Source organism: Marmota marmota, unplaced genomic scaffold, assembly GCF_001458135.2.
Source record: "Marmota marmota marmota unplaced genomic scaffold, marMar, whole genome shotgun sequence".
Classification (NCBI taxonomy): Eukaryota; Metazoa; Chordata; class Mammalia; order Rodentia; family Sciuridae; genus Marmota; species Marmota marmota.
Window position 1 is genome coordinate 1,733,614 of NW_026000222.1, and position 26,165 is coordinate 1,759,778.

The window sequence follows — 26,165 nt, forward strand, 5'->3', positions numbered from 1 at the left end:
GGGGAAGCTCTGCAGCGGGCTGTCATCCGGGGTCAGGTCTGAAGGGGTGGTGCCCTTGCGGTACAGCTCGGGGCTCTCCTGTTGCAGCGGTGTGCCGGTGGACAGCACCTCGATGTCATCGCAGGAGCCCTGGTGCTTCGGCCTCTGGTACTCCAGCCCTTGGTGAGGAGAAAGAGACGCAGCGGGGGTCACCCTGAGCCTGCTCCTCCAAGGCCCCGGGGCAGGAAGGCCCAGGGCAGGGTGCTCCCTGCTCAGGGGAGGCGCCGGGGCAGAGGGAGAGACTGGTAACAGTGGCTCCCAGGGCCCTTTGGTGGGGCACGCTACCCACTGTGCACTCTAAGGATGCCTGGGCGGCCCCAGGTCACAGCAATGGCAGTGGACAGCCCTCAGCCTGGTCCCTCATCACACACTGGCTGGCCTCCCACAGGTCCTGAGGCTTGGTGACGCCAGGCGTGTCACGGCGTGTCACTACCCACCCCACTGCCTCAGGCCTGTGCCTTCCCCTGGGATTGGGGCCAGCATGAGGCCAGGTCCGGCCCCTCCCTGCCTTGCTCAGGCCTCCACAGTGAACAGACATTTGCCTCAGTCGAGTCCCAGCCCGTGCCTGGAGGCGCAGACAGCCCAGGCACCCACACATCCAGCCTCTGATGTCTGTCCTCAGCCCCGCACAGGCCAGGCCCCAGTGACAGTGGCACAGTCACTTCACATGTCAACACAAGACTGTGTCCCTGATCTCATCTCAGGTGCCCAGGCAGCAGTGAGCAGGGCTGGGTGGTGACCCTGGCATGTGGCCCTGGGCCAGGGACAGCCCCCTAGATTGGTGTCCCCGTGAGTCATGGGGATGTGGGCCGGGCAGTCTCCGAGCCCCTTTCAGTGACTGGTCCTCTGTGCTCACAGGGCTGGGGCTACCAGGGTATCCACACAGAGAGCCAGGCTGGGGATGGGTCCATGCAGAGCCACACTAGACCCGTGTGTCCACCTCCCAGCCTGGGTTCCCGCCTCGCCTGCTTCTCTTCAGGGCCCCACGCTCAGAGCCCCCATAGTCGTGCCTCACCACACCACCCCCTTGGTTGGGGTTGGGCTTCTGAGGGCCACCAACCCTGTGCCCAGACACCAGGGGTCTGGCAAGCTGGGACACTGAGTCTGCAGATGGCCCTGTGGCCTTTCCTGTGAGGCCTAGAGGAAGGCTGGCACCCCAATTGCCAGTACTGCCGTGTGGGGAGGTGGCGCTCAGCTCAAGCTAACCGCACAGAGCTGTGGCTCCTGGAGACGTCATGAAAGGATCGAGTATGTGCAGCTCAAGGCCAGAGCCTTCATCTTGTGTCCTGCTCTTGGGCTCTGGAGCATGGGCAGCATCACAGGAGCGCTGTGGGCTCTGGACACTGCCCTGCAGAAAACCAGGCTCCTGGTTTGGATGTCCCCACTTCCCCGGTGAAGGCTGCAGGTCCTCCAGGTGCAGGCGGCTTATATGGGGTGGCCCTCTCCCCGGCTGAAACTCTGGGATTTGCTGTCCGAGCAGGTGCAGCTCAGGGTGGGGAGCCAGGCCCTGCTCTGCCTCCTGGCTTCCAGGACCTCGGGCAAGCTACTGCGCTCAACCTTGGCTTCATCTGCCAAGAGGAGACGCAGCTTCTGGTTGTGAGGAGTAGCTGCAAGATGCCCAGTGGCCTCAATGGCCCCCAGTCCCTGGCCTGGGCTCATTTGCCTGTAGTACTCTCGACACAGAAGACTCAGCACTAATCAGAGATACAGGATCCAACTCCTGGCAGGAGGCACTGTGGAGGGAAGGCCCAGGAGGGACAGCCAAGAACCCCAGAGGCTCCTGGAAGCAGGACCCGGTGGACAGGAAGGGAGGGCAGGCCCGGGTCCTCCAGGTCCCTGGGCCAAGGCTGGGCAGTGTCCAGTGCCCACAGCGCTCCTGTGATGCTGCCCATGCTCCAGAGCCCAAGAGCAGGACACAAGAAGAAGGCTCTGGCCTTGAGCTGCACACGCTCCCACTTTGGCCTCGATCCTTTCATGCTGTCTGCATGGAGCCCGGGCTCAAGCTGCCTCAGCAGCCCTAGCTTCAGTTCTGTCCCGAGGAAGAGGGATGCTTCCAGGAGCCGGCTTCTGGACCGAAACAGCAGCCAAGGCCTGGCTCCAGGGCCCACACCAGGGTCACGGGGCCACACACTACGCACAAAACAGCAGATGTTCTCTCTTGGGGGTCTGAGGGGTGGGGTTCTGAAGCCAAGCTGCGGGTGGGGCTCTGCCAAGGCTCTAGGGGAATCTGCTCCTGGCCTCTCTGCGGCTTCTGGTGAGACTCCTGGGCTGTGGCCACACCCTCCTGGCTTGGGTGTCTCTGGGCGGTATTTTAAGAGCTTTACTGATCCAGGATGATCCCACCTCCCCATCTTGGCCTTAACTGCATCTAGGTAGCCCTTCCTCCCAACACAGTCCTCGCCTTTGGAGCCGCAGGTGGACGATGCTCCTGGGCCATTCAGCGCACCCAGGAGCCTCAGACACTGTGGCCCTCCCTTTCCCTCACAGATGGAGAAACCGAGGCTCTGAGAGGCCAGCAGTGGAGTCAGCTCGCGACCTGTGCAAGGGACTTGGGCGACCCAGGCGTGGGGACTGTGCATCAAGTCCTCCAGGGTTCTTCGTGTGGCTGGTGTCACCAGGCGCCTAATGGTCTGAGCACAGGGCTGGTGGCCTGTGTCCACCCGGCTCACACACCTGGGCCCAGTGTGTCCAGAGAAGAGGCTGGGGTTGGAGGACAAGGGGTGGGCAACTCACAAGAATGCAGACCTGTCAGGACACCACTTCCTAGCCCAAGGTCACAGCTGAGGTCCCATCAAGGACAAAGCAGAGCCCACCGACTCAGCCACAGGCAGTGGGGACCAGGGGTGCTCTGTGTTCCTGACTGTACCTCTAGCTAGGAGCAGCAGGCACCCAGCCAGGGAAGAGTGCGGAAGGAGGACGGCCACATTCCACGTCTGGGCCAGTACAGGAAGGACACCAGAGAAAAGAGATAGCGAGGACCAATCTGTCTGCTGGCCCAGGGGACCGTCCCTGCCCCAAGGCCAGGAGGCAGCTCAGGGCTGCAGGGTTGGATCCATCCCCAGACGCCAGCAGCTTTCCACTCAGCCCTCCCGTGTGCCGGTCAGAGGTGCAGACGGGAGGGAGCCCTGTCCCCTGGCTTCCCAGAGAGGCCAGGTTGGGAGCCAGTGGGCCATGACTCTGTGACCTCTGCCAGCACAGCCCCTCCACCACACAACACAGCAGGCCTTCATGACCCTGGGCCTGTCGTATGGAGTCCAGAAGAGAGCACACGGTCCACATGGGCTCCTGCAGGGAAGGCTGAGGTTCCTGAACCTGATGGGACATGGAAGGAGCTGCTGTCCAGTACTCAGAGCCTCACCTGCCAATGCAGCAGCCAGTGGCCACACAAGGCCATTTGCATCTAAAAGCAGACAAGTTAGGACTGAATGAAACTAGGCCCAGCTCCTTAGTCTCTCTCACCACGCAAGGCTAGTGGCTGCCACGTGACAGCAAACAGATGGAGATATCCATTATCACAGAATGTTCTAGAAAGATGGCAGCAGACAGGGAGAGGCAGCACACCTGGAAACAGACACATGGACCCTGGGGCCACCTGAAATTTTTGAGGAGGCCCTGCTGGGACATGCAGCTCCAGTAAAAGCGGTGGCCACCAGCAGGATGTCAGCTTCTGGGGCAGAACCCATGTGAGGCCAGCTGGCCTGGGGCACGGGGACACATCTCATGCCTGACCGCCCGGCGTGCACCCAGCCTTGGAAGCCTGGGGGGCAGCAGACTCACCGTTCTCCCGGTGCTGGAAGGAAGGAGAGAACTCTTTGGCAGTGATCCTGGCAATCCGGGCTTCCTCCTGCGCTTTCTGAGCCGCGGTGAGGGCGGCCTCAGCCTTGGCCCGCGAGTGGGAGGTCCTGGGGGAATACGGGAGGAATGAGAAGGGGGACGGGAAGCAGAGGTGGTGGGGTTGAGGCCTCGTGCCCACGATCCTGCACACCCAGTAAGACCGAGAGCGGAGGCTGGTGCACGGCGGCTGCCTTCGGCCCTCCGGACCTTTCTCATTCATTCGACAAACATCACTGGCACCAATCCCCCGGCCCGGCGTGTCAGATGTGCTGCAGAACGTGTTTGTTCTCATTATCGACCAGCATCCTGCATGTGGGCACAGGGAGCCCAGGCCATGACAGGGGACACCAATGAGTCCTGCGGCAGGAGTGCCCCGATGCCCTCCTGTCAGTCACCCCCCATCAACTCTGGCCCAGGATGACCCTAGGTGTGGGCGGCTGTGGGCTGCCCCCAGCTCTGCTCTGGCGGCCTCTTCCCACTCAGTCCTGTCGGCTGGCCAAGGCCACAGTGGCCAAGGCACCACTGCCCCAGTCTGGGGACTGCAGGTCTAAGATCAAGGTGCCAGCAGGCTCCACGTCTGGGGAGAACCCGCTTTCTAGCACACGGGATGACACCTTCCCACTTCGTCCTTGCATGGAGAAAGGGGCAGGGAACTCTCTGGGGCCTCCTCTTAGAAGGCACTGATCCCATTGTGGGGTCTGCACCCTCATGACCTGGTCACCTGTCAAAGGCCCTGCCCCTGACACCAGCATGCTCAGGACGGGGTTGGACGCCTGTTGGGGACACACTGAGTCCTCTGTAGCCCTAAGCTGCCTGATCCCTCTCCCTGCAGCACCTGTCACTGGGCATCCACGGGCTAAGCCTGGAAACCCTTGAATCTTGGGAGAGACCGGGTTTGCTCTCTTCAAAATCCCTCGGTGCTAACAGGAACAACTTTCCCAGAGAAGGTGACTCTGTCATGTATGCAGACACAGAAATATAAACCGCCACCAGACATGCTTCCAGGAAATGAAGCAAGCTGCAGAGAGCCCGTGGGCTCCAGGCATTCCTGCCCTGGCTCCGCCATACTGCTGGGAGGAAGCCCCAGAGACCCGAGAGAAAGCCCTGGGCCGGAATTTAGCACTGGCAGGATTCTGTCCTCGCATAGTTTTATTTCTTGGAAATGGGAGAATCTGTAATTTCTCAACATAGTTATGGCTGCATGTCCCATGGAGTATGAGGACCACCTTCTAGAAGATTCCTTGAGAATCTGGTGTTTGTGATCACACACAAAATAGGGGCAGGGAGTCAAGAGATAAACCTGTTAATTAAGCACTAATCAATACCTGACTTACTATCTCTGATGAGCCGGTGTCAAGCCATTGCTGCAGGCCTGCTGGGCGCAGATGATCAGCATGTGTGCTGATCATGGGGCTCTCTGCTGCAGTCCCCACCTGGGGACTTTGCGGGACATCTACACTCACCCTAGTCTGGCAGTCTCAGGGTGGCCACCCCTGCCTGCCGCTGCTCAGTGCCTCCTCTGATGCCCAGATGGACAGCCCCACTAACCAGCAAGAGCAGCGGGGTGCCCTGAGGTCTGCAAGGTTGCAAAGTGGACAACGCATTGGTCCAACATGGCCTGCCCTTGTGGAGACACCAGGCCCGGCTGGAGCCTCAGGGAGCCTGGGTGGCCAAGGACCCGGGGCAAGCGACGCACCCCCCAGTTCACTGACAGCCCAGCCGGGCAGCCTCTCCCTGCCATGGTCCCTGGGTCTCCTTGGCCACAGCGGTTTCATTGAGAAAGAACCCACAGGCCTGCACCCGCCTCAGGGTGGTTCCCAGGCACGCAGAGCTGTGCCACTGTCCTAGGTGCTCCTGCCCCAAGGGGACCCGTGGCCTCTATCGGTCACCCCCTCCCAGCCAACAGTCCGTTTTGTCTCCACTCATTCTGGAAACCTCATGCCAAATAGACTTTTTAAGGTTTTCTTTCTTTTTACTTTTCCCTCACCAAGTGGAAGTCACATGACATGGAGGGACACCACCCACTGGCCTGACCAGGTGGAAGTCACATGACATGGAGGGACACCACCCACTGGCCTTCAGCGCGGGTGCAGCCATCACCTCCAACATTGCATCACCCCCAAGGGAGACCCTGTGCCCGTAACTTTCCCTCCAGTCCCACCAGTGACCTGTGAGGTTCTAAGCCACCATTCAGTGTGGACAAAACACCTGCCACTGTCTCAGGACCCAGCCCCTTTGCTGTGCGTGAAATGCTGGTGCTGGGCCAGGGCTGACCTCCGGCTGCACCGCACGGCTGCTGGGCAGCTGGGCCCGGTCCCCTCCACTCCCGGGTTCTTGCTGGGAACTCCTGCCTCACAGGGTTGTCAGTTGGTAAGGGAGACTTGAAGCTGCCCAGGAAGCTCCCGGTCACCTTTGTCCCAGGGTCTGGGGTAGGCCCCCAGCAGGAGGCACACAGTGATCCAGAGACTGAGCACTGGGGAGGTGAGGCTGGGGACTCCGAGCCCAGGCTGCAGAGCAGAGGAGGCCCCTCTGGAAGAGCCAGGGCTCGCTGTCCTCGGGCTGCTCACCCTGCACTTGGCTCAGAAGAGGGGGCAGCCCAGGCCCTGACCCGGAGGAAGCTCCTCCCCCACAGGACTCCGGGGCTTCCTCACTGTTACTAATGCACACTCACTGTACAAATGACGGACTGTGGGGATTTCTGCGAAGACCCTGATGGGGGCTGCTGCGGCCACAGGAAGTGAGTGCAGCACTGTGGGAGGCCAACCTTACATGTGACTGAGTTACACTCCCCGGCTGGGTGCTGAGGTGCTCAGTCGCAGAAATGTGGCACCCTTCTTGGGTGCGAGGGTCGGTGTCTTGTGCATGGGTGTGTCTTGCTACAGCCCCATGGGTGGAGCTACGCTTACCTGTTCCTTTGTAATACAACCCCTTGCCCTGTTTAGGATAGAATCTTCCATGGAAGTGCCTTGTGTGTACCCCTTCTCTTACTGTGCCCTTGGGTGTGGCCTACCCAGGTGTCAGTCAACCTGCTGACAGTGGACAGCATGAAGATAGACTCAGCCCCTGAAACCTGACCCCTGGCCTCATTTGAATAGCTTCTCCTCGATAAAAGGGGTCAGCACGTGCTCGTGCTCTCTCTCTCTCTCTGCGGACCCTTAAGGTCAGAGGAGCCGTCACAGCGACCCCAAAGAAAAAGGTCTTTGTGTCTCTTGTGGTTATTTTGTGCAGCCCAGTCAGCCCAGTTTAACTGGAGTGACCCCTGAGCCTTTTAGTCGCGAGAACAGAAACCCAACACAGCAGAGTCCACGCAGCAGGGCCCAGTGTGGCCCACGGAGGCACTTTCCACGGTGGACCTGGATGGTGTGGGGCAGGTGGGGTCCAGCGTCTTCTCTGACAAGAGGCAGGGCGAGGCACTCCATGTGGCTGTGTTGACAACTCTTCCTGCTCTTCGTGCCCTGCACACAGGCTGATCATCTGCGCCCAGCAGGCCCTGTGGGTGTGGCCCCCATGACCAGCTTTGCAACCTGGAGTGGAGGTGGCCGCCAAAACTTGGAGGAGCTCCGTGACCCCGCTCTCTCTGAGCCACACTGTGGGAGGAGATGTGCCTGGGACAGGTCTCCCTGCCCAGCTGGGATGGTGTGGGCTGACGTCCACAGCCAGGAGGAGGCACTTTACTGGCAGAGGCCAGCTGGGGCCGGGCATCCAGTGGGCAAAGGCAGCTGGGTCCTCCTGCAGGGCGCTGCACACACAGGCCAGAACAGGGAGTTCCCAGGCACAGGCTGGCCAGCAGGGAGGCCATGCAACCGAAGGAAGCCGAGGATGGACGATCGGAATGGTGTCCAGCTCGGACCAGAGCCAGGGGACCTGCACCCCAAGAGGAAGGCGTGTGTTTGCACAGCTAGTGTCACTGAGATGCCAGCACCTCCTGCACCTGCACTGGGTGCCCTGTGCACATAGGCACGAGGCGTGTGACCACAGATGCGGGCACCATGAGGAGAACCTCTCTAGGACAGCCCCAGAAAGGGTGCCAGGGCAACCAACGTCCGTCAGACACAGACTCGATAAAACGCTGCTGGAGACGCGGGTGCCCCGGCAGATGAGGGATGGTCGACCCCAGAGCTGGGCTGCGTGCACCAGGGGTCACCTGCCGTCTGCAGTTCTTGCCTGTTCCTGAGGGGTGCCTGTTGGAAGGCTGGAAGGAAAGGAGCCCCCAACAGGGGGCAGCCCTGCCTCCACTCTGCCGTTAGTCCAGAGAGACCGTTTGACTTTTGCGCCTGTGGTGCTGGGGACGGAACCCAAGGCCTTGCGCGTGTGAGGCAGGCACCCTACCGGAGCTACACCCAGCCCTTTTTATTTTGGGAGTTTGCTAAGTTGCCTAGGCTTGGAGAACCCATGATTCCCCTCCCCGGCCTCCCAAGTAGCTGGGTGACGGGCTGTGCCGCTGCACCCAACAGATCCACGGGAGAGCAAGTGTCAGCCCAGCCCTTGGTAAGTGGCAGTCTGTCGGCACCCAGGAAACTTGGGCGCCCTGCACCTTGGCTCTGCCTGGCTCTCCTCCTGGGGCCAGGCTCGCTGTGGAGGCTCAGGCTGGACTCCAGGACACCCGCCCAGGCCTTTAGGATGGGCAGAGGGGCTCCTGCCTCCAGTGCCTGCCCAGGACAGGGAGCAGGTACTACTCGGGGGCCAGGGCAGACCTGGGGGTCTCTGGCAGAGGAAGGCCCCGGAGCCACAGCGAGGCTCCAGAGGCAGGAATTCTGCTCCAGGCGCCTTCAGAGTGCCCTCTTCACCTCCGGCCCCGTCTCCTGTGCCTGCAGGGAAGTGGCTTCCTGGTGGGAGAGGAAGGGATGCCCTCCACGTCTGTTCTGCACCTCTGACTTCACTGCCACGGGCAGCACGGGCAGCTGAGCATGGATTTAGGACATGGGCCCCTCTTCTCCACAACAGCTATCCCCCCTGGGACTTTAGAGGGAGGGCACACAGTGGCAGGTGTGCGGCCACGTCCTGCCTTCCTCTGACCACGGCAGGCACTGCTAGTCAACCGCAGCACTTGGGAGCCCACAGACCCCTGAGTCATGCTCCAGGGACAGATGCCTTCGTCCTCATAGATTTGGCCCAGGCCTCCCGCCGAGCCATGCAGGCCGGTGGCTCTTCCTGGACCTACTGCTCTCTCCCCCTCTCTGTCCTCCTCACCTGACCTGACTCAGCTCTCCCTAAGACCCAGGTGCCACGCCCCCACCCAAAGCCTTCGTGCACCTGCAGTTGAGGTGAGATCCCTGCCAAGAGCTTCGAGAAGCCTCAGCTGCTGGCGTGCCGAGCCGTCTCCTGCTAACCCTGAGTCCCAGGAAAGCAGGGCCACCCTGTCTGCGTCCCCATGGACTAGACAGTGGAGGGACAAAGCATCTCTGGGCACAATAGATAACGCCTTTCCCTTGAAGAAAAGCTGGCGGGCGAGAGCCAGGTCCAGGTGAGACAAGGCAGGGGCCAGTCCCTGAGCAGGGTCCTCTGCCCGGCACTGGCGGAGCCATCCACCCTCTCGCGGGCATTAGTCAACACCGAGGAGCTGCTTCCAGCTGAAGAGCGGCGCGTGGCCATCGAGGGCGCTAAGTGGAAGGAGAGCGGCGCGAGGCCAGCGCCACCTGCCTCACAGACTCGCCCCACCCAGGCTCCCGCTGAGGCTCAAGGACACCAGTCGTGGCCTCAGGAAGTTAACAAACACCAGCGTCCCTCACTCTCTTCTCATGTCACTGTCCTGCTTCAACCTCCTGGCCAAGGACTGCAGGGGACACCCGGGGAACGCCCTCCCTGAGGCTGCGGGGGCCGCCTGCTCGGCTCAGCCCCTCCCACGCAGCCCCCCCCACGGGCTCAGGAATGCCCGCATTTTGCAGATGAGGTTAAGCTGCTTGCTGGGGGCCCAGGAAGAGTCCAGGACCCAGGGCAGGTGAGGGGCCATAGCTGGACAGTAACAGGGCCACCTGGAGGCCAGGCAGGGAGCCTCTGACGGTGCCCTGGATCCAGGTTCTCCTTCCCTCCCCATCCCCCGCATCTGTCCCCCTCATCCACACCCATCTGGGTGAACACGTGCCGTGACATCAGAGACAGGGCTGGTGGGGGACAGCCGTGGACAGAGCATCGTGGCTGACTGGGAGCCCAGCCACGAGGGCACACCAGGAACGGGGCCACTGGGGGCACAGGCAGGGGGTCGAGTCCCCACAGCCCCCCGGGTGAGGAAACCGAGGCCCGTGGAAGTGAAGAGACGCAGCAGGTAGGCAGGAGGTCAGGCTGCAAGCAGAGGGACTCAGTGGCCTGTCACTTCAGGCCCAGCTCACCCCGGGAGGACGGGCTCCATCTGCCTGTGGCTGCTCTCAGGTGGTACAAGGGGCGTGCGAGACTCCCAGGGGTTGAACTGTGCCCCAGGACAGACTCGCTGGGGCCCAAGCCCACGTGCCCACACGGGGACCTTGCTCGGGGGTCGCGCGGCTATCAGGGCAGATGCTGACCCCACGTGACTGGCGTCCTCATGGAAAGGGGGGTTTGGACCCAGGGTCAGACCTGATAGGGCAGGCCGAAGACACGGAGCCAGCCGCCACCCGGGAGGAAGGACAGAGGCGGGGACAGGCTCTCCCCGGCCGCTTATTTCCTGTTTGGTTTTGGCCGTGGTTTTGGCACTGGGGACTGAACCCAGGCACTCTACCACTGAGCCCCCCGTCCCCCATGTCCTTGCTAAGTTGCCCAGGCTGGCTTTGGTGTTGTGATCTCCCTGCCTCACCCTCCTGAGCACTGAGGTCATAGGCACATGCCACCATGCGTGGCCCCCAGCCTCCTGAAGACCAGCCCCACCAACACCTGGGTCTTGAACCTCTGCCTCCCGCGCACCCCCAAGGGGGTGTGAACCCATAGTGTAAGCCCTGCCTGTGGGGCTTCGCCTCAGCAGCGTGGGGAAGCCAATAGTGGGTGGTCTCCACAACAGTGTCACCTGAAGCCACTGCTCATCCTCAACTCTCCCTGGGTCCTTGGCCTCCAGCCAGCCCCGTTAACCCGTGGCTCAGCCGGGCTCTGACTAAACCAAACTCCAGGGCAAAGACGAAGAGTCCCCTGCCCGGTCAGGAAGCCTGGCCTCCCCGAGACTTTACTGGAGACCAGGAAACTGTCACCTCCCTGGATTGTCAAGGCGACCCCGCCTCCTGGAGGGAGGGGGCAGACAGTCCCACACAGTGGGGGTCAGGGGAGCAGCAGGCCCTGCCCCATGCAGATGCCCAGCCAGGAGCCCAGGGCTGCGGGGCCTGACAGAGGTCAGCCGCAGGGACCCGGATCAGGACTCCCCAGGCCCTGCAGGCCAGCGTCAGCCAGGGCAGATCCTGCCATGGCCATCTGCAGAGCCAAGTGCCAGCCCAGGGCCCAGGATGGGCAAGTGCTCCCCAGGCTCACAGCTGGCCAGCCACTGGTCACAGCAGGTCTCCCACAAGAGCCCCCATCTCTGCACCCCACACAGCTTGGAGCACAGCCACCAGCTGCCAGTGTCTGACCCAAAGGTCCACAGAGCTGGACCTCCGCCCACAGTGCTCTGGCAGTGATCCCCACATCACGGCTTCATGTCACCAGCCAGGTGCCGAAGCCAGAGATGGGAAGGCCTGGATCTCAAGTCACTCATGAAGCCATCTTGCTTGAGGGCCAAGCTAGGGACAGGTGGGGACAGACAGGCCCAGCCTGGTGAGGAGCTCTGAGGGGAGACAGCACTAACGCACATGGACGGGGTGAGTGTGCAGGGGCAGCAGGGGGCTCACCCTGCTCGAGGAGGGCGTCCTAGAGAGGGCAGCAGTGAGAGGGTGGTGAAGGCCGGGGAGCCAGTGGGTGGAGGCCCAGGGGCTGGAGCAGAGAAGGGCCAGGCCAGCCTCTGTCAACAGGGTCCCCCTCCTCCCCCAAGGCCAGCTGGGGGCCCTGGAGGGCTGCGGACAGGAAGGCACCAGCTCAGGAGCAGTGGGTCTGAGAGAGGAGCCCTCGGCTGGCCGGGGATGGGCTGGGGTGAGCCTGTAGGGGCTCCCCAGCTGTGGCAGCAAGACTGAGGCGCTAGACACTGGCCCGAAGCGGAACTCCTGGGCAGCCCACACGAGTGGCCCGGGGCCCTTAGCACAGCAGCCAGGTCCCAGCCCTCCACAGCCAGCGCCCCCCCACGGACAACCCACAGCACGTGTGCCCTCACCCTGGACGGCACCTCATGGCCCACCACAGCGTGCCGGCCCTTCCCACCCCTGCCCAGGTTGTCCACAAGGACAGGCGGGGGGGAATTGTGGTGGAGGGACAGAGGATGAGGCCAGGTGCGCTTTGCACCAGACCTTTTCATGTTTATTTTGACACAGGACCAAACCAAGTTGTCCTGGCTGGCCTGGAACTGCCCCTGCTACTTCAGCTCCCAGTTGGTAGGGGTCACAGCGTGGCCACCTCATGCAGTGACGGGCAGGATTTTCAGAATATTAGGAAAGTAGAACCTGTCTCAGAGAAAAAGGTGTAGAACAGAAGCACAGGTCCCTCGTGCCATTACTGTGATGGCATTTCCCCACGCGCATCCCGGGGCTCCTGTGTCCATCCCTGAGGGGCTCCTGTGTCCATCCATCGCTGAGGGGTCCCACTTGACACCAGCCCGACTGCTCCTGGTGCTCTGTGCCTGCCCTGGGCAGCTGAGCTCCCAGTCTAACAACCTGGAGCCCCAGAACCTGCTGTCTGAGTGCTGGTCGGCTGATGGGACAGCACAGTGGGAATATCCACGCTGCACTCACGTGTCTCGTGGCCATGACGACACGGGCTCCTAAGACTCTAGGAGGCTCCCTTCAGGCCACATGAAGGTGCTCGGGTCACAGATGAGCTGCGTATTTCAGTCTCCTTATCTCCAGAACACCTCGTTGTGCCGTGTGAATATTTAAAAATCTGACAGAATCTGAATGAGTGCGGTCAAGGGCCTCAGGATGAGGAAGCTCAGCCTCCCCCCACCCCATCATGCTGAGGACCCCAGGTCTCCCGCCCTCAAATACCCGAGGAACTTGGGGCACAAACGCCACCACACCGTCATGTGCTCTGTCTCGGGTTTGTTTCCAGGACCTCGTGCTGTACCTTGGAGACGGTTCCATGCCAGCGATCGCAGACCACCACAGGGGTGCCTCAGGTCATGGATTCTGCCCAAGCTGAGAGGGAGCAGCTCTCTGTCATTTCCTGCCACCTGCAGTCATGGCCTGTGTAACCTCGAGGTTTGACCTTTGGCACAAATCTACCTTCAGGATCAGTTCCCAGAAGTGCGACTGTGAGTCTGAGATGTCCCTCGGCCTGCCCTTTGCTGGAGATGCCAGTGTTCTGCTGGAGACTGTGCCCATTTCTGTCCCCGGAGGGCCGTCCCCCACACCGTCTCCAGTTCGGTGGACTGCGACCTTGTCTCCATCTTCCAGCGCTCCCTGGGTGACAGGAGAGTCCACCGTGGTCGCGGCTGGCGGTCCTGCTGTCAGGATGCGGTGGATTCCCTCTTGCTGACTTGCAGGGTTTTCACAGTAAGGAGCCAGTCTGTTCCCTGCTTCCCATTTAGGCACATTGTCTCTGGGCGTTTGTTTCAGTGTGAGGCATGAGGTAGGGATCCGACGTCCTTTTCGCTCAGTGGGTCCCCGTCGGCCTGACACCACCTCCTGAATGTCACCCTCCTCGATGGGCCTCCTGCTCCTCTCAGCTCCTCCTGTGGTGCCCTCTCGCCGCCACACAGAGCCTCCCTGCTCCACGGCCCCTGATCAGGGACACCCAGGGCAGACTCGGGAGGCCACGGCAACTCTAAAGAAAGTCACTTCTCCCACAGACAGATGTCACTGAGGGCCAGGCTCTGCCGGCTCTGCTCAGCATCCTGTCCCCGGACGTGAGGCTCACGGCCATCCTCGCCCATGCCACAGGTGGGACGCCAGGCCTCAGGAGACGGAGCCCTTGCCCGGCGGCTGATCACCTCTGGCTGGGAGCCCAGCAGCCCAGAGAGGAGGCCCTATTAGGGCCAGCTGCACTCTAGGGGTTGGGAGGGGGGGAGAGGGATGCATCCCAGTCGCCATGACAACCCCCAGGGCTCCTGGTGCAAACACTAGTTGGTTTTCAGACAGCCTCCACCCTCCTCCCCGGGCCTCCCCTCCCCTCAGCCTGCCTGGACCTAGCACCCCCACTTCTCCCTCACCCTACAGCGCCCCATGCACCAGGGATTGCAGGCAACTGCAGCTTCAAGAAGCCCAGGGACCCACTAAGCAAGGGGCTGTGTCTCCACTCGCCAGGCTGGGCCCAGGCCACAGGAGGACAGGGTCAGCTGAGGTCTTGGGCTCGAAAGGGGAGGCTTCCCACTCACGGTAGAGCACAGGTTCATCTAAGACACCCTGTCGGCCTGCCTCTCTAACGCCCACCCGAAGCCTGACGTTGTATGCAGGAACCAGGGACGAGTCCCCACGGTGTCTGCAGAGGGCCCAGGACTGCCCGGGAGGGACGGCTGTCCCACTGCCAGAACCTCTCACCAATGGCGCTCTGAGAAACCCTCCCTACGCACCCCTCAGCACAGTCAGACCCGGGCTTCTATCCACGTCTGTGTTCCTGGGTGAGCACGTCACGCCTGACAGATTCCACACACGCGCCAAGCGCGGGCCTGGCCGGGATGGCCCCACGGAGGTTTCCACCGAGGCTGCCTCCTCTGGTGGCTTGAGACCAAGCCCTGAGGGGCTCAGTGTCCTGTCAGCAGTGCCGGACGGACAGTGGGACCCCAGCGGCCCTATCTGGCCAGCCTGTGAACCATACAAGGCTCAGAAGGAGGACCAACAAGGCTGACCTGGGAAGGGCCTCAGGTCAAGAGCCAGGTACTCCCTGGAAGGCCAGGCTGGCTGCAGGGACCTGGGACAGCAGGGACAGCAGTGAGAACCTCCCGGCCAGCCTAGAACTCTGACCTGCAGTTTGCTTTTTGGAGGGTCTCGAGCCCGGGGCAAATGGAGGTCTCCAGGTGGGCATCATCCTTCATGCCAGAATGATGCTCCACCATGCTGGTGGCCTGGCGGAGTCCCCTGGCCACTCCCTGCTGCCCCACCCTGTCTGCTCTTAGAGGTCTAGGAAACAGTGCCCAAGGTGAACTCCAGGGAAAGATACCCACCAGTCTCCATGCCTGGGCGGCCAGACTCGAGGAGCAAGCCTGGGCCTGGACCCAGCCCTTGGACAGCAGGCAACACGGTGTCCACACCTGGGGCTCCAGACAGCCTGGCCTGGGCTCCGCCTGCTGCTCAGACACTCACTGCGAGACAGACAGGGGACCCCAGCCTTGCTGGGCCCCAGCTCCCCAGACAGAGCAGCCGGTCCCCAGGGCCCCCGCCCAGGTCACCCACAGGTGGCAGCTGACTGTCTCACCACTGTGCCCTGCTGCTCTGCTTCCTGCCCTGAGCAGGTGGCCCTCCCACTCCTCATGCTGCTCACCACCCCTCAGTCCAGGCTTCCTCCTCCCCCTGTGGAAAAGGTGCCCAGCAGAAAGAGAGCTGGGCACACTCCATCACGCCTCCACACGGGCCACCTGTGGGCCACCCTGCCTTGCAGAAGAGCTCTGGGGGGCCCCAGGAGGCCAGCACTCTCCAGGGCGCAGCCCAGGGGCCCACAGGGGACGGGCCTCAGGCTCAAGTCCCAGGCCCTGCTCCTCCCACCTGTGGCAGAGCCAGGCGTAAAGGTACCAAGGCCCTCTTAGGCCTGGTGTGGAGGAGAGCAGTGTGGCTCCCAGCCGGGGCCCCGGGCAGCACCCTACCCCCCACCCTGCAGGCAGACACCTTGAGTCTCAAATCCCACTGACGTGACCGAGGGTCCTGCTGGAGTGGAGGGGCGCCAGGGGCTGGAGACCACCCCCAGCCCAGACAGCCGTCGCCAGGCCCCAGGCCACTGAGGCCCGAGACGGGAGCAGGCAGCCGGGACAGCTAGGAGCAGCTGGGAGCCGTTCCTGGCCGGCTTTCAGTCCCCAGAGGCAGCACCGCAGCAGGCCTGAGGAGGGGTTGTCACCGTCCGCAGCTCCCTGGGGACAGACCTCAGCTCGTGCCAGGAGCCAGCCAGAGCCTCAAGGGAGCATCCCCGTGGCTCTGTCTCCCCTGGGGCCTGAGAGCAGGAGTAAACACCAACCAAAGCCAGCAGGCAGGGGCTCTGTCACCCAAGAGGCCACGGCACCCGTCAGCTCAGAGGCCCCGGTGGTACCCAGAGCAGCTGCCCTGAGGAAGAAGGTTAGCCACTCTGCAGGACAGGCTGGGTTTGTCCCATAGGCAGAGGCTCTTGCTCCTCCCTCCCCAAGTCAGAGGGGCGGCTGAGGCTGGGAAGGGCGTGGGCAGCTGGTGCTGGGCTCCCCATGCAGGGAGCAACCACCAAGTGCCAGCTGTTTGCCAGGAGCAAGACAGATGGGCCAGGAAGGGGGCATGGTTTCTGCAGGCTAGATGCCCTGGCTCTCGGCGGTGGAGGTTTGGGGCAGGGGTCACCCTGAGACACAGCAGCAGCGGCCTGGGCCCTGAGATGCTTATGCAGGCACCAAGAGGGGTCCAGCTCTGCCACTAAGCATCTGGGCAGGTCCCACGTGCACCCTGCGCCTTGGCTTCCCCACATGTGGCTGCAGGACCATGAGCACAGGAGGGAGAGCCACCAGCACTCAGGGTGCCACCCAGGGCTCACTGGCCAGCTGGCACAGACATCTCTCCAGTGACGGTGCCCACTGGGAGCCCCAGGACAATCCTGTCCAGCTGCCACGATGTCCTCTGAGCATGGACCCATTCCCACCCCTCAGCCAGCCTCCAGGAAAGGATCTGTGTGGGCATGCAGAGGCCGCACCGGGCTCACACCTGGGGCCCTGGGGCCTGAGGCCCAAGCTGCCAGGGCACACCAGCCGTGTGGCAGAATGGCCGCATCATGCAGGGACAGCCGGGGCAGGGTGAGTGTCCCTTGAGACGGTTCTGCAGGTGCTGGAGGACACCACGGGCCACTCTCCCCAGCAGAGCTGAGGAGAGACGGACGCGCGGGAGCCAAGGGCTGCGCCTGGCCGCTGGCCAGCACTTACGCGGGCCTCAGACGGGACGTGAGAGGAGCACAGGAGGACTGTGGGCCAGAGGGCCCTGCCCGGGCACAGGCACGGAGGCTCTGTGCTCTTGTCCTTCCTAAGACAGTGTGTACGCGGGGAGGTGTCCTGAGAAGTGGAGAGCAGAAGTCGCAAGAAAGAACCGCAGACAGCGGCGCAGACGGGGTGACAGCCCACAGGAGACGCCAGTAGCCTGGCCGTCGCCCCGGGAAGCCCTGAGCTTGGACTCCCCCCCCCAGCCATCGGGCCTGGCCATGACAAGAGGGAAAGTCACTGGTGACAGCACACAGGGCTGGCCACAGGGGCGTTCAGGACCCCGACGGGCATCGTTCCAAGGTCCAGATGTTCCAGTGCATGCTTCTCGGCGCAGCACGGCTCCCTCAACAGAGCAGAGGGCTCTGCTGACGGGGCACCTGTCTTCCTCACAGCCGCCCCTCGGGCACCACCAGAACCCCCGGGCTGGCAGGGGAAGTGGCGCTGGGCGCATCGGGAGCCACCTGAGAATGACAGGGGCAGGGCTTAGCCTGTCGAGTGACCAAGAGGCACGGGCAGGACCTGGGCACGCCTGGGGCTGCTAGGGGAGGGCAGCTGGGTTGGCCAGGAGGACAGGGCGCAGGTGGCACTTGGGGCTCTGGGCCCGTGTGTCCTGTGTTGCTGGGGGGAGCAGCTGCGTGGTCACTGAGCATTTGTGAAGGAGTAAACGCATGGCCTGTGCCGTGCTCCAGCTGGCCTGTTGCCGTGTTCCCAGAACGGCCAGTCCTACCCATCCTGCGGGGACAGACTCCCTCAGCCGGGGCCATTCCACAGCCAGCGCGCCTTCCTCATGTTCCAACAAGAGCTGCAGCTCGTCCACCGTCACCTCCAAGAAACTCACCTTGAGCCTGCAACACCATCGCTGGTCTGCTGCCCAGGGCGGATCCACCCGCCCTGCCCACACGGCATCTCTCTGGTCACCACCGGGTGCCCAACAATGGTGACAGCTGGGACTGGTGAGCGCAGGGCTGGTGAGGTTGGCAGCACCAGCCCGGGTCCTGGCTGTCACTGAGGGAGACTGGGTGCCTTCACCAGCACACGACGGGGTCCCTGCAGGGTTTCAGCAGGTGGGGTGTCCCGGTCAGTGCTGCAGCCTGGAGGAGCCTACACCTGGGACGGGGGTCCCGACTCTGCAGCAGGAGGTGGAGGCCCTGAGTCTCCGAGTCACGGTGAGAGAGCACAGCTGACGTGCACTCCAGAACCAGGGCTCAGGGCCTCTCTGTGCTGTGGGTACCAGGGGGGTCCTGGAGCCCTCCTCAGGTGACTGTGAGGACGCAAGTTACGAGAGAAACTGGTCATGTTGAGATACTAAGTACTGAAAGTCACATTTTCCAGGTGCAGTTGTGCACCCGATGACCCCAGAGACTCAGGAGGCTGAGGCAGGAGGACCATAAGCTACAGGCCAGCCTAGATGGTCAGCCAGGCCCACCCGGTCTCGGTGGCACGGCCTCCCTGGGCTCGGTCCTCAGTGGGGGTAGTATGGCATTTGTGAGTTGGACACCTGCATCCTGACTGGCACATGAAGTAACAGCAAGGACGGGGGCTGGCAGTGTAGGACACAGCACAGAGGTGGCCCTGCCTTCCCAACAGGGAATGGCTAGCCCAGGCTCAGAGACCCTGCCGGGGGCCCGAGGAGCTGTCCGGGGTGCTGACCCTGCAGGCTCTCCTGAGCCTCTCCTCCCGGAGCAGGCGCCCCGGCCTCAGCTCCTCCGCTCCCCGGCCCTCTACCCCAGTTCTGCAAGATGCAGAGAATTCTGCATTGGATGGTGACAGCTGCACGACACATCAGACACCATGGAACTTCACGCAAACGGCTCAGGTGACGATTTCATGTCACATGGATTTACTGCAATTCCAAAAATTGGAAAAAAATTCAGACCACCAGGGCCAGAGCACATGAGAGACTCACTTTCTAGAACTTCAAATCAACAGGCTGGTCTGCTGCCCTGGGAACCGCCTGAGAGTGGCAGGATGAACACCACCAGGTGGACACACAGGGTGACGACACGCAGCCTCTCTGGCACTCACACCCATGTGTGGCCATGACAGACACCACTAATCAATGGAGGCCTGCCCCCAGCCCAGATCGACCTCAGAATCCTTCCCAACCCAGTGCACAGGCAGCCACCACCCATCAATCTGAGATGGCCGCGAGCCGGTCACCTGGGGCCAGGCTGCTCGGGCTGCTCCTCCAAACAAGTGCAGACACAGGGTGGGGCCGTCTGGGACCTCGCGTGGGTGCTCCAGCCGAGCTGCGCTAAGTGGTAACCGAGGTCGCTGTGACTGGCACCCCGCCAGTAGTCGCTCCCCGTTCAGCACTCCTCAGGCACCAGCCGGCCACCCCACCGGGCCAGTCACCGACGGGATCTGGGCTGGGAAGGGGAGGACGCGGCTGTGGCAGCCTGGCTGCGGCAAGAGGCCCGACTCCCCAGGTCGGGAAGCGCAGCTGCTCCCACCACCACACCACCCACAGGGGCCCGCCCTCCACAACCCTGGACGGTACCCTGGACGGCAGGCCAGCCATCCCAGGCACATCCTGGGTCCCCGGGAGGGGGAGGGAGGAGGGCAGGGCAGAAAGGTGAGGAGGAAGGAAAGAGGCAGGAGTGGGAGGGAGGCAGCGCGAGGGCAGACGGGAGGGCGAGGTGGGCAGGAGGGGAGCCAGGGACGGGCGAGTCCCCCACGCTGACCCTGACCTGGCAGGAGGGAGTCAGGAGCTAGCTGCAGGCCGGTCCCAGCCCTGGCACAGCCCTGGCATGGCCACTCAGCAGCTCTGCGGCCCCGGGATCCCCACGTGCCTGCTCTCACCGACCCACTCAGTTTGCTGAGCGACCCCTGAGGCCAGTTTGCTGTCTGGCACCTGAGCCCCAGTGACACCGGAAAGGTCTCCACGCTCACAGGAGCGGTCTGGAGCAGGTGAGAGGCCCTGCCAGGCTGGGCAGCACGGCAGCCGCAGCTCCAGGGCGCTCAGGGCAGACCCTGCAGAGGAGGGGCCACTGAGGTCCTGAAGAACGGCCCTCCTGGGAGCCACTGGTACTGAAGTCACGGATGGTCACTTGGGCCCATGTGCCCAGGTCACTGACGCTTCCCAGGCCTGGTGGCCAGGTCCTGATTGTCCTCACGGCAGGCTGCGCCCACCCTCTTTCTTCCTCCCTGTGGGACACTTCCTCCCTGGTGACTGGTCCCAGCCCGGGGACGGGGCTGCTCAGACAGAGGGGCCTGAGCACCAGTGCCCTCAGGGCGTCTTTAGAACCAGCTTCTACCTCAAGTCAGTGCTACCTGTTTAATGTCACAGTGTTGTTTGATGTGACACAAGGCTGCCTTTCTATTTTAAAGTACAGGGTTCAGGACGTGTGGTCCATTCCCTCCCAGTACTGAGCCACTCGAGGTCCTTCCAGCACGTTCTTCACCTGGACAGAAACCTGCCCCTGGGCCCTCACGGCCATGCTGCCTGCCGGGACACCCTGCTCCTCGTCTCCCTGGGGCTGCGGCTCTCTGGGTCATACAGGGCCAGCCTTTTGTGCTGTCCTCCTTCCCTGGGCCCATGTCCTCAGGGCTCACTGTGCAGATGCCGTGACCTGGGCTCTGGTCAGTCTGCAGGTGCTGCAGGCTGACCCCGTCCCCCACGCTCCAGGGGAAGAGCCAGCCCCGCCGGCTGCGTTCGTGGACTGGGCCCTTCAGCAGGTTGCAGGAGGGCCTGGGTGGCGTCTGCCCAGACAGGACCGCTGGGCCTCTAGGAGGCAGGGGAGGAAAGGCCACGAGAGGACCTGGAGCTGAGGAGACCCTGACCCTGTGTGCGCCTGGGCTCCCAGCTTCGGAGCCAGGAGGGAGGCGAGTTCCTGTGGAATGGCCCCGGCCTGGCTTTTGTTTCCACCTGGGAGTGACTGAGACGCCAGCAGAGGGGGCACGCAGGTGGGAGGGGCGGAGCTCCAGGCTCGGGCAGGGAAGTCCTGCAGCCCTCTCTCTGCCGTCCCCGACTGCGCAGCACAGACTGCAGGCCCTCCTGAGGCCCAGTGTGGTGTGCAGGGAGGGGACCCAGCAAAGGGCCCCTCTCCCCTTGGATGGCTGTCCATCAGGCCCTGCATCGGTCAGCCACCCTCATCCCCCAACTGAAAGAGACCCTCATGGTGCCCCACACACCGCAGCCTCCCCAAGGTCGCCCACCTGCCCTCCCTGGGGCATTCTCGTGAAATGCAAGGGGTGAGCTGAATCGCACCTGGCCTCCGGGCCCTGGCCAGGCCCAGCTTGGCACCCCCACCCCACCAACCACACAGACCACGTGTCCTAGTGGGAGGATCCACAGGCAGGTGGCCAAGGGCAGACTGGACACAGGAAGCAGACAGCCAGGAAGAGAAAGCAGCCTCCCCCAGCGCTGGCTAGACCCCAGGCTGGACAGGACGTCACGTGAAGTTCAGCCCTCAGACCCCCAAGGGGGGTGAGCTGCACCGCGGCCAGTGCACCCCACCTCACTGTGGGAAACAGAGGCTGCTCTGGCACGTCCACCACAAGGGAGGACAGCGAGGGCCCCTGCACTGGGTCTCCTACCGGACAGGGGACGGGGTGGGTGTTCTGGCAGGCTCCACCTGGGGCGCTGGGGGGGAGCCGCGAGACGCCATCTAACTCGGGTTAGAACTGACCCACAGGGACAGCAGCCGGAGACCCAGCTTCCCCAGGCAGGAAATGGGGCTCCAGTACACAGCAAGCAGAGCAGGACCCTGGCTCCGAGGGCCAAGCGCCCTGCGGGACTGGTGCCGAGGGCCACAGGGTCAGCTTGACCCAGTGACGTTGATGGAGATGACAGTGACGAGGGTGCATGGCCCCAAGCCAGGAGTCGTGCTGCCTAACTCAGGAGACCGCGAGGCAGCTGCTGTCAGCCCAGGCCGCAGGGCAGAGGCTCCGGCCATCTCCTGCTGCAACCTGTGGGCTTGGGGTCAGAATAGAGGGAACAAGGTCCCACAGTCACCAGATCAGTCCAAGCCCTGGGGCCTTTTAAATGGTGATGGCTTCTCTTGGGAAGCGAGAGTCCAGGCCGTGGGTCCTGCACTGCCCTAGGCTCCACCCCCAGGCCCAGGGCTCCCTGGACGTGGTGCCTCAGGACAGGCTCCGCCTCCGCGTCTCCCGCGGTGCCTTTCTGAGCCAGGCAGAGGCCTCTGTGAGGGGAGCAGTGGCCCTGAGCTGCCATCTGAAGCACATGGGTTCACAGGAGGGGACAGGGACGGTGACTGAGCTAACCACACCCGACAGCTGGTCCTCCTGGCCCACAGGGCGAGGACCAGGGGTGCTGAGGTGTGGGTGGGCACTGGCTCCAGCCCTCAGGAGCCCCCAGACTCAGGCCCGAGGTCTAGATTTCCTGGGTGGCTGGGGCGGGTCAGCCCGGAGGCAGCCAGGTCCCTGAGAGGAGCCCGCCAGCCCCTCACCCACCCTCCTCGTTGCCCGGGATTCTAACGTGCCCGTCTCTCTGCTTCGGTCTCTGACAGTGCCAGGCCACAGCCGCCCACCGGCAGGGCTCTGCTGGCCTGTGGCACCCTCCGTGGATTCAGGAATCCAGGCCCGGCCTGCACCACCCCAGGCTGGGCAGCACCGCTGCAGGGCATGACACCAGGGACCAGACGCAGTGGCCTTCGCAGACCCGCCAGGCCCAACGAGTGCCCTGACGAAGGCCTCGCGCTGAGGCGTAAAGCAGGCGGTTCTCCTGGGTCTGAGGTCAGAGGGCAAAGTGAGCCCCAAAATAGCCTGGGCACAGTGAGCGCAGACGTTCCCCATCAAGAGAGGGGAGCGCTGGGAGGACAGGACACTAGTGGGGCAAGCAGGAGGCCCGAGCCACGGGAGCGAAGCCTGCGGACACTGCGCCTCCCTAGGCGTCCACGCAAAGCTCCAGGGAAAAGCGGCCACCGTCGGAGGCCAGTCCACGGCAGTAAAACAGAGCTCTCCCCAGGAAGGCCAGGCGGCTGGACACGCCGACGCCACAGCGGTCTCTCTGCCGACCTGGTGGCCGCCGGGTGAGCGACGGGCAGGTGGGGTACTCCGTGTGGACACCCTGGACGAGGCCAAGTCTCCTCTGGTGGGATGGAGTGGGAGGTGCCAGAGCGGCTCGCGCCCCGCGGAACGGTACCAGTTCACAACTGTAAGTCACTGATTTCTGGGGTTTCCATACAATATCCTCAGACCACAGCTGAGGGAGGAAAGGGAGACCACAGCAGGACAGGGCTGTTGTCCTGCAGACACGTGGACAAAGGTCTGAAAACGAGCTACTTCCAAGGAGGCGGACAGCTCGAGTGGCTATTCACACAAACCCGTCACAGTCCTACTTTCACAAGGAAATGTGAGTGCGTCACTTTAATGGGGACTAACAAGGATGCCACCCTCCCGTTCCACATCTTCCAGCATCTTATCTCCTCCAGCCCAGTCACCAGAGAGCCCGGGCCGCATAGGGCACGGGGAAGTCACCCTCCCGCCTCTGATCCAAATGCACACACCACACAGCGTCTGGTCAGGGACACGGGGACACCAGCTGGCCACAACTCATGGAGGGACCGTCATGGAGCTGCACTCTCCTGACCTCTGCAGCCCACCCCTGCCCCCAGGCACCTGCCCACTCCAGTCTGCTCCTATGGGAGGAGAGGTCTGGGGAAGCTGCTCCCCTGCCTGACCTCCTCGGCCCTCACCCTGAGCAAGCAGGGTCACTCCCAGGGGACAGCTGACTCAGGCTGCAGGGTTAGTGCCAGAGAGGAGGCACGCCCTGAAGCAGAGGCACTGGGCACGTCCAGGCCTCCCTGCCTGCCCTGTCCTTCTCCCCACCTGCCACAGGGACCCCAGAGAGTGTGTTGGACAAAGCTGGGTCCTACGAGGTCTTTTTTGTTTTTTAAGACAGGGCCTGGCTAAATTGCTAAGGCTGGTCTCAAACTTGCAATCCTCCTGCCTCAGCCTCCACAGCTACAGGATCTCTGGCCCGCACCACCATACCCAGCCTCCTGCAGGGTCTCTCGAGGTCCCTGCCCCAGGCTGTGTGTGCGTCACACTGTGTCATGACAAGCACTTGCCCTGCTGAGTGGTACCCAATGGCACGCAGTCACCACCCCACATGTCCCCTCCATGAGCATCCAGGGGATCACCCCTCATCCACCCTCTGCAGAGCAGGTGACCTGCAGCAGATCCATCTGAGGGCCCCACTCATCAACCATGGGTGACCCCACGAGGACTGGGTCTCCCCACTGACTTGGCCGGAAGGTTCCACCTCACACCCTTTGCTATAAAGTCTGGGGGCCCACGGAGCAAATGGCCCCCAGCCTCCTGGACAGGACTGATGACATGGCTACGTGTGGCCACTGGCTCCCTGCCCTCCCTGTGACCCTGCCCTGTCGTCCCACCTTGCGACGGCCACTGCCTGGGCCCTAGCTGGCTATGGGCCGGTATAGGCCTCAGTATCCCCCTGTGGGTGGCAGTGATGACACCAATCTCAGAATCCAAGTTCCACGTGTCCCTCCTGGTCTCCAGGACCGTGGGATTCTCCTGCCCTCATTGTGGCCATGTCCACTGAGCCCCAGGGAGGTCCTGGAGTGTCTGCAGAGGACCCAGGGAGGGCACTCCCCTCCCTTGGCCCAACAGCCCTGCCGGCAGCTCCAGTCATTGCCGGCAGTGACAGTGACCGTGTCTGCCCAGGCCAGACACTGCACAGCTGCTGCAGGGCAGCTGGGTGGCCCTCATGCCCGGGCCAAGGCCCCGCCATTCACCTGCGGCTTCTCTCTGGACAGTGGCCTCTGGTCTTCCCTCTTCCCCCAAGCCTAAGCCCATTGGGAAAACTCAGCTCTGGGTCCACAGTTCAGGATGGCGCTTCCTCCTCTGAGTGACCGAGGTCATCGCCGCAGCACTGGGTCACAACCCAGGAGCTCAGACTCGCTTGCCCCTGCTGGGCCTCCAGAGTAGGGCTGGAGATGACATCAGCAATGACAACAGGGCCAGCCACACACCAGACCATGTCCAAGCTCAGAGAGGGTGAGCCACTTGCCCTGGCTGCTCAGCAGCCATGGAGAGACTGGACGTGGTCCACTGGGACCGAGACCAGAGGCTGAGAAGCAGGTTCCAGCAGCCAGCGAAGGCCGGATGCCTCCCTTCCCTCAGCCACACTCTCCCTGCCAGACCCTCCAACTTGCAGTGCCTGGGAGACCACCCTGGAGGGGAGTGATGGGTGACAAGCTGCACACTGGTGCTCACGTGTGCACGGGCAAAGCAGGCACTGGAGTCAGCCAGGCCCCGCACCCAGGGCCAGGCTGCAGAGTCCCCGGCGGCACATCTGGAACCAGGCCCATCCACCTGCACGGCACCTGCTGCACCATGGTGGGGCCGAACCCTCTCTGTGATCCTACCGACGCAGAAGATGGGCCTGGGGTCAGGGCGGCCAGCGGGACTGAGGGTGCACACGTCCAGCCTCAGAGGTACAGCAGGCTGGGCAGGAGCTGGGGTGGGGAGGGCTCATCCAAGCTCACGCCAGTCTCTCCCTGTCTCTCCCCTCCGTCTGTCCACACGCAGATCAGAGAAGGCAGGTCCTCTCCAGCCCCAGGCTCTCCCTCTCCCAAGGGCTGGACACTGTCCCAGGAAAGCAGGGGCCCTGGGAAGCAAGCGCACTGTCTCTGGCGCCTTCTGAGGCCCGGACGACACCACCCAGGACCCGCCGGGCCCGGTGCACCACCTGCAGTGCCTGAGCTCCCACGGGCTCCCACAGACCAGCTGGGATCAGCCAGGTCCTCACACTGGCCCTGCAGCGCCCAGGAGCAGGCCCGCGTCCTCCCTGGCCCTAGGCTCCTGCTCTCTGACCACGCCTAGAGAAGCCCTGAGTCCAGAGGGCACCCACCCACGGCCACCTCTGGACCTGTTCCTCAGGGCCCTGCAGCCCCGCTCAGCCCAGAATTCACCGTCCCACAGCCAGGGCCAGGAAGCCGCTGGCCCAAAGCACCAAGTCTCGCCTGAGCTCCTCTTGGCTGCTCTGTCCACGGGGCCGTTGCAGAGCCTATGGAGAATCTCGGGGGCCAGTCTGGGCAGCCGCATAGCAACAGGCACCCCACAGCCCCGCTCAGGCAGCCGCCGTCCCCCGACAGTCCACAGTGAACCCATTTAGATGCACGGACAGACGAGAGCCCGGGGAGGCTGGGGGCCCAGGCCCTGCCCGCCGCCTGCGTCCCTGCCCCACCCT

General features: G+C 63.2%; 1 protein-coding gene across 1 annotated transcript in view; it reads right to left on the bottom strand.

The window, feature by feature from the left end:
* Jph3 (junctophilin 3) overlaps positions 1–26,165 on the bottom strand; it is a 52,116-nt gene that overhangs the window by 7,594 nt on the left and 18,357 nt on the right. Inside the window, exons 3-7 of the mRNA XM_048792402.1 lie at positions 21,444–21,519; positions 20,485–20,711; positions 19,787–19,957; positions 3,817–4,257; positions 2–158 (exon numbers count right to left, since the gene is read on the bottom strand). Of these exons, the coding sequence (XP_048648359.1) occupies positions 2–158; positions 3,817–4,257; positions 19,787–19,957; positions 20,485–20,711; positions 21,444–21,519 (1,072 nt within the window). The remainder of the gene's footprint in view (position 1; positions 159–3,816; positions 4,258–19,786; positions 19,958–20,484; positions 20,712–21,443; positions 21,520–26,165) is intronic.